The 8202-nt window shown below is 52.1% G+C and overlaps 1 protein-coding gene across 1 annotated transcript in view; it reads right to left on the bottom strand.

Moving 5' to 3' along the window:
- The window catches only part of LRRC58 (leucine rich repeat containing 58), a gene marked incomplete at its 5' end in the record, with an annotated part of 28215 nt that extends 20016 nt beyond the window's left edge, over nucleotides 1-8199 (bottom strand). Inside the window, one exon of the mRNA XM_006036550.3 lies at nucleotides 7991-8199. Coding sequence (XP_006036612.2) covers nucleotides 7991-8199 — 209 coding nt within the window. The remainder of the gene's footprint in view (nucleotides 1-7990) is intronic.
- Between the last annotated feature and the right edge of the window lie 3 nt (nucleotides 8200-8202).

The following is an 8202-nucleotide window of genomic DNA, read 5'->3' as shown; positions in this document are numbered from 1 at the left end:
GCCCCCCCCCCCCCCCCCCCCCCCCCCAGGTCAGCACCCTGCCTCAGCTCACAAAACTCCCAGAGTGGTAGATTATTAGATCTGGGAGTGGATCGCAGCTCTGACCCATGCCCTGGTCCTGGTCCTGCGGTCTCCATGGAGACTGGCCCAGGACCCCTATGGGCAGGGCATGCTTAGCTGGGCAGATGGGATGGGACTGCAAACAGGTGGGGAGCAGCATTTGGGAGCAGTCTTGGTGGGCAGGGCTTGGATCATGGAGCAGTGACAGCGCAGGGCTGGGGTATGCTCTGCCCAGGGGCAGAGCTGCGATATGCTCCCTGCATGCCGCTGCCCACAGAACTGGAACCCATCACAGAGACATGCAGGTAGCAGATTGTGGCTCTGCTCTGGGGCCCTGGCTCAATGCTGTCACCAGCCAGCCCTAGTCCCAGGGTCTCCATGGAAACTGGCCCAGGACCCCAGCGGATAGGGGGCACTTGGCTGGGTGGATGGAATGGGGCCGTGGGCAGGCAGGGAGCGGCATCTGGGAGCATAACGGGCAGGTGAGGCCAGGATTGCAGGGTGGTGACAGCACAGGACCAGTGCTTGGGGCAGAGCTACAATATGCTCCCCACATACCCCTGCCTGCAGAACCAGTGCTCAGGGATGTGCAGGCAGCAGATCATGACTCAGCACCACGCCCTGGTCCCGTGATCCTGGCCCCGGCCCCAGCCCCGCGTGCCCATCCTGCTCCAGATGCTGCGCTCTGCCTGCCCATGGCCCATCCCATCCTGAACACACCTTTTCCACAGGATTCCCAGACCAGTCTACATGCAGACCCTGGCCTGCCCACTCTATCTGGTGGCCCCAGCAGTGGGTACAGGGCAGATGGGCCAGCATACCAGGGCAGTGGGGCCAAGTCCAGAGGAGCCACTGCTGCCAGGAAGCCAAGTCAGGCTGCTGTACCACTCCAGCCTCACTGTGCTCCCAGGAGCAGCAGGACTGGCCACACATACCACGGCCTGAGTTGGATGGGGCCAAGGGACCCACTGAGGACTGGATAAAACTGCTTGGTGGGCCACATTTGGCCTGAGGGCTGCATTTTGCCATCCCTGATCTAGCCACTCAGTTAAAACAACAGTGCACTTTTATGAAGATACAAAGAGACTATCCACACTTGTTAGAAAACAACCCTGAGTTTTACACAGTCACTTTCCATGCAAACACATACTGTAGACAAGGACTGACAAGATGGTAAACACAATGGAATATATCCACACGGAGGACTAAGGTATGCTAACCATCCTGTTAGCTACCAGGATACCTCCAAGCCATCTTCTAACACAGGGGTGGGCAATTATTTTGGCCTGGAGGCCACATAGGGAATTTGATGAGTTGTGGCAAACCAGCAGGTCAGCACCCCCCGCCTCCCCCACGAACAATGTGAGATGGGGTGGCCATGGGCAAGTAGGGAGAGATGTTCAGGAACAGTATAGGCTGGCAAGGCCAGGACTGCAGGATAGCATTGTGGGGTGATGAGAGTGCAGAGCTGGGGCCTGAGGTAGAGCCACAATCCGCTCCCTGCATGCCCCTGCCCTGTGGAGGGTCTGTGGGGGGGGCAAGTGCATGTGTGCGTGTGGGGGTGGGGAGGGCTGCCTAGGCACCAGGAACCAGCCAGGGGTAAAGAAAGGAAGGAGGGGATAGGGGGGCACATGCAGCCCATGTGGAGTGGGTAGAAGGCAGCCAGGAGCTGGAGCCAGAGCCCAACCACTGAGGCAGGACCCACCCAGCTGAAGCTTCTTCCCTGCCCGGACAGGTGAGGTAGGAGGAGGAGCTGCCACTGGAGGCAAGGGGGAGCTAAGCAGCACCCAGTTGAGGGGCAGCTGGAGCCAAGCGGCAGCTGCAGCTTCACCGGGAGTAGCCCCACCGGAAGCTGTGTGTGCTGGTCTGGACTGGGGCCAGTGGGTACAGGGTGGAGCGCAGTGTGGGCTGTCCCAGGTGGGACTCAGCCCCGTGGGGAATGCCAAAAGGGCAGCTGCGGGCTGGATCCAATCAACTGGCAGGTGCCCCTGTGGGCTGCATCCAATCAGTTGGTGGGCCAGATCTGACCCATGGGCCCGTATTTTGCCTGCCCCTGTTGTAATGTTATGTTGTTTCCTAACAAAAAAAAAACCAAAACCTTCCACATTCCATCTATCTTTTCTAATAACCTGGGTGCCTCTTCCCTACCAAAGATGTTAGGAAGCATAACACCAATTAGCTGATATCAAAGTGAGATTACCCAGAAATATAAATCCAGAAGAGATGATCTCAAATTGGCTCTAAATCCTTTTAAAAGACATTTCACCAAACAATGTGAAGCACAAGTGAGAAATTTTAAATCAGATACAATCCACCTTTGCCCACCCCTTTTCTATTATTTGTCAAGTCCAGAGAGAACCACGGAGCTGCTGCTGAGACAAACACATTTAAGTTCCAACATTTGCCTGAAAACCATTTGTAAAGCATTTGATGAGGAAAGAGGCAACCAGCAGAATTCCTAATATTGGGCCCTTATTAAAGCTCCATTTGCAAGCCTTCCCACAGCCAGCTTCTTTTTAACTGTACATGTGTTTAATTTGGAATATCATGCATTAGGAAGAGCAGAACAATCCCTGCCATTTAATGGTGTGACCCCAATAATTGCAGCTCTGCCCATGGCGCACTGTGCAAGGCAGGAGGCATGATTCTGCAACCAGGAATGAGACCCCAATCACACCATTACTACTTGCCAGTGCAAAGAGAGCCCAGGGTCATAATCTCAGGCTCCCCTGCACTGGCAAATTGAGCTGGGACTGACAATGAGCTGACTGTTGGCTTCAGCCCTGGGAAAGCACCAGTTCTTAAACTGATCCTAGTGTGGTCTGGGGCTGGGATTGATAATCAGCTGATTGTTAGGGCTGAAGCCAACAATCATCTGATTGTCAGCCCTGGCCCGGACCACACAGGAGCAGGTTTGAATACCCAGGGTGATGCTGGGGCCGGAGCTGACCATCAGTTGATTGTTCGCCTCAGAACCACACTAAGGTCTGTTTGAGACAAGGGGCTGTCCAGGCCAGGGCTCCCAGGTGCAGGAGATCAGAAGCTCTTGGAACTGAAGGGATTTACCCAACTGGGGACTTTAAACTCCATCAGGAGCCTCTGATTCCCCATGCCAAGCAGGGGTTTCAAGTCCCTAGCAGAGGACTTTCAGCTCATTTGGCCCCATTCTACCCACAGTCACATTAAATTTAAGGCAGCATACAAATCAGCTATAAAAATGTTCTAGATGATATGGAACATTTTTATAGCTCATTTGCCACTTTATGGTACCTTAAATTGGGCGCACGTGTAGCATCCTTGCTATTAACACTACAATTAACACACTAATCATTTGGACCTTGAGCCACCAGTCCTCCAATACCTAAGAATTAATTAGCAATATCAGAAGCAAGATAAAAAAGAATAAGACATGACAGAGATACAGAAAAGAGTTACGTTATATTATAAGCATCAATTCTGATGCACTTTTCCCCTTCTTGCACTGTGTTCAGTTATTCAAAGAGATCCTATTTCCACTTGCACTGGCATATATATCTCAAGTCAATCCAGGCACTCCACTGCAGACAATGGAATTAAACCAGTCAAAACAGGGGTGGGCAATTATTTGGGCTGGAGGGCCACTTAAGGAGTTTTAGTGAGCTGTAGTGGGCCTGAGGTGGGGAGGAGAGGGGAAGGGCTAACCTGGCTCAGAGAGGTGGGAGCAATTGATCCTATCTCGCCCCAGGCCTGTCTGCCTCTAACCCACTGCTGAAGCTGCCGGACAGAGTGGGTATGTGGGAAGTCTCCGTGGACACCAGCCCTTGGCCAGGTGGATGGGATGGGGCTGCGGGCAGGTGGGGAGCGGCATGCAGGAGTGAGATGGGTGGCCAGGGCTGAGACTGTGGGGTGGTGGTGACAGCATGAGGCTGGGGCCTGGGGCAGAGCACCAATCTGTTCTCCACACATCCCTGCCATGGGCACTGGTTCCGTAGGCAGTGGCCAGCCCCTGCCTACAGAACCAGTGCCTGTGGGGCAGACAGCGGGGCGCCTGGGCAGCAGGGCTAAGTCCAGTGGCATCGGGGACACTGGCAGCAGCAGCCAGGCAGAATGAGCCGCTACTGTGGGGGCTGCCAGGAAGTCAAGTCTGGCTGCTAACCTGTGCCCACAGGCAGCAGGACCAGCCACACATGCCGTGGCCTGGGCTGGACCCCACCCCCCGTGTTGGGGCTAGATGGGGCTGAGGGATTTGGCACGGCCGGATATAATCCCTTGGCAGACTGGCTCCAGCCTGTGGGCCATATTTTGCCTCCTCCTGAGTTAAAGACTGTATGAAGACTCAGACAACAACATTCAAGTTGACATCAGCAAAGCCAAGAAGCCAAATGCTATGCTTCATTAAAAACAGTGAAGAATTTCCACAGTTAAGACCAACCTCAAGTAGCATTACAGAGGCTTAATCCCACTCCTGAAACCCAAGTGCAATAAAATGCAGTCCTGTGGCAGAAGCAATATCAACATTTGTGCTCAGACTAAGACTTGGTCAATAGCCATGGTTTTTTTCTGCATTATCAGTGTGAAACATTAAAAAGGTTGAGAATTATTGATCTAAACTTTTCCATCTCAAGACACCCTAGATAGATTTGAGGTACTCCTCAGAAAGTGTCAACTCTGAGTTTTCTCTTGTTTTTTGACTAGAGAAAAATAACAGAGCAATTTTCCTGCTGCAGAGAACTCAGAAAGATCACAGCAGGTCAGAATATTTTTAACACTCTGGATTCATATTTGAAATCTCTGGGTTCTCTTGTGAATCGTGTTTGCATACCTAACAGTGCTAACATTGCATAGCACCACAGAATACCCCCGAAAGGTTCTCAAGGTACCCCAAGGTGAGAATCACTAAGTTAGATCAACAAAGTTATGTCAGAAAGGCCTTCAGCTTAAATATGGCTGCAGCTGCACCAGCAAAAGTCCTTTTGCCATTATATACTAGAGTTTTTTCCAGGGTGGATACGATTTAAACCAAATTGATTAAGTCATGATTTAAATCACTGGTCAGGAAGCCTCAATTTAATCAATGTTTTCTACAAAAAGTGCATTCTTGTTGTTTGATACCCTTTATTCATTTAACTTCTTGAAATTGCACTTTTAGAGAGAGGTAAAGGCTTGTCTCTTTGTAGACAAATTTGCAGAGACAACAGGGCTGATGCGTAGGTAATCACCAGCGCTGTGTGAAGCTTCGTAGCTGATTCCATCTGGAGAAGATTCAGCCCGATTTGGGGACCGAATCTCCGAATCCAAATTGAATCAGGAGACCAATTAAAAGCTCTGAATCTATTTGAAGCATCCAAGTTGATTAGGAAAAAGATTTGGTCGGGGGCTCTGCCCTGCTGCCTCTTCCCCAGCCGAGGCAGGGGCAGGATGTAGGTGTGGCTCTCTCCAGGAAGATGGGGGGCAAACAGCAGCAGGGCAGAGCCCCCGCTACCAGCGCTGCCACACCTGCATCCTCACATGCTGATTGGCAAGCAGCGGTAGTGCCTGCTCTCCTGGGCTGGCTGGCAAGTGGCGACAACACAGAGTCCTGGCTCCCAGTACTGATATGGACATAGCAGCGCAGGAGCGGGGACTATGCCCTGCTGCCACTTGCCTAGCTGGAATGGGGGGGGGGGTTCGGTCTCCTACTCCCACTGGAAGTCCTATAACTAAGTGAAAATTTGGGATGTTGTCTTGAAGAACATTATGTATATCAAATGAATGCCCGACCCTTACTCTTCTCACCCCTGTTTTCACTGGGATGGCCTCTTCTTCCTGAACAATTCTCAATTACTACATTGACCTTTCCAACTTTCACCCGCTGAAAAACACGACACTAGCAACCCACGTGAAGTCAGATATTAAACTTGGAGAATTAATCTGAAACATGAGATGACAAGGAGAAACTCTGGGAGTAGTAACGCTTAAAAGACACTTACGACTGGACAACTAATTATTGTAGGAAACCTGATACAGCAGCAAAACTACCGATGCGATTTTTGTTTGAGTGGGGTGTGCTATACTAGGAAAAAGAGACTTAAAACTGTCAGCTACCTCAAGGTACCTCACTGATGGTGTAGCATTAAATGGCAGCATCTGTATTAGATGTCATAAGGTTCAAATGGTTTAGATAGCTAATGGGATTTAAAACCTCAACCTTTCCCCTCTGCAATTGAAATGCACTCCCAAAGCACATCTCTGCTGGAGAAATGTGTACTGCCTTCCCTGGGCCCCCTGGGCTTACCTCATATCAGATGAGGCATCTGGCACTTTTCACACAAGTCACCAGGCTAGGTTGAGCCCAAGGGGGCCTGTCCAGGCCTTCAACTCACATGAGTGCTGCATCTTTGCTTGGATATGACCACATGCAGTTCAAAAAACAAGTTCAAGCAACACCTTTCGTTTCCCTGCCCCATCACAAGGACAAGCCCTGGAGCTCCTCTGCCCATGCCACCGTGTGGGAAGGGTTGCACTTCTCCCTCTCAAGCTGGGGTTTGAAGAGGCACTCAGACTTAGGGTTGGCACGTCTTTCAAGGACTCTGAAACAGTCTTAGCTACCAGCTCCCCTAGTCCAGCTGCCATCACATCAAGGGCAAGCAAGGGAGATTTAAACTGGACATTAGGAAAAAATGTCACACTAGGAGGGTGGTGAAACACTGCAACAGGTTACCTAGAGAGGTGATAGGATCTCCATCCTGGGAAATTTTTAAGGCCCAGCTCAACAAAGCCCTGGCTAGAATGATCTAGTTCAGTGTTTCTCAACCAGAGGGTTGTGAGAATATATGAAAGGGTTGTGAACAGTCATGGGAAAAATGTAGAAAATCACAGATTTTCTCCTTTAAAAGAAAAAAATGTGGGAAACTGTCCGTTTCCACTTGCAGGCTGGCAGAAGGCTAGCTACTTAAACTATTTACTGGGTTGGGGTTGGCCACTGATGTTTACTACGACAAAAAAGGTTGAGAACCACTACTTTGGTTGAAGATGGTCCTGTTCTAAGTAGGTACCATGGTACCTGGGTTCCCACCTGCTTAAGGTTACCATACATCCAAGTTTACCTGGATTCATCCTCTTTTTGGGTCCTCCCATCCTGCTCCAGGCAGTTTTTTTAAACATCAACAAACGTCTGGGATTTTGCTCTGCTCAGCACTAAAGTTTTTCCCTGCACCTCCTGGTTTGCCCTAGCAAGGAGCTGCTTACGTCTGGTGGGAGCAAGGGGCAGATAACTGGAGGCAGAGGCATCACATGCTCTGTGTGCACATATGCATGTGGCAGCATGCAGCCTGGCAGGGTGGTGAGAGCAGCCCTGGCAGCTGCACGGAGGGTCAGGTCTTGGGGACTGTCTGGTGTGCATAGGACTTGGGGACTGTTGCGTGTGTGTTTGTGTGGAGGGCTCGGGGACTGTCCAGTGTGTGCATATGTGTAGGGCTTGGGGACTGATGTGAGTGTATCTGTGTGAGCATGCACTTGGGAACTGTCCAGTGTGTGTATGTGCGTGTGTGTGTAGGGCGTAGAAGTGCTGTGTGTGTGTGTGTGTGTGTGTAGGGCATGGAAACTGTTGCGTGTGCATGTGTAGGGCTTGGGGACTGTTCCATGTGTGCATGTGTGTGTGCAGGGCTTAGGGCCTGCCCTGTGTGTGCATGTCTGCAGGGCTTGGGGATGTCCCATGTGTGTGTCTGCATGTGCAGGCTTGGGGACTGTCTGGTGTGCGCATGTGCAGGGCTTGGGGACTGTTGTGCACACGTGTGTGTGTACGACTCAGGGACTGTCTTGTGTGCACGCGCAGAAGAGGGCGGGGGGGCATGTGGGTTGGGAGTGAGGGGCTGTGGGTCAGCAGTGCAGGGCATCAGCAAGTAGGGCAGAGGGAGGGGCTTCAGGTCAGGACTGGGGGCACCAGCACGCCCCCCCCACCCCCCAGACTGACCTCTGCAGGCCCTGGATGTCTGGCGGGATGCTGTGCAGACGGTTGCCGCCCAGACTGAGGCGCTGCAGGCCGCGCAGGCCGAGCAGGGCGGGCGGCAGCTCGGCGAAGCGGTTGCCGCTGAGATTGAGGACGCGCAGCGAGCGGCCGAGCGGGGCCTGCGCCAGCCCCTTGGGCAGCGACCCGGGCCCGCCCAGCCGGTTGTTCTTGGGCAG

Source organism: Alligator sinensis, unplaced genomic scaffold (genome assembly GCF_000455745.1).
Source record: "Alligator sinensis unplaced genomic scaffold, ASM45574v1 scaffold1190_1, whole genome shotgun sequence".
Classification (NCBI taxonomy): Eukaryota; Metazoa; Chordata; order Crocodylia; family Alligatoridae; genus Alligator; species Alligator sinensis.
This window is presented reverse-complemented; position numbering and strand designations above follow the sequence as displayed.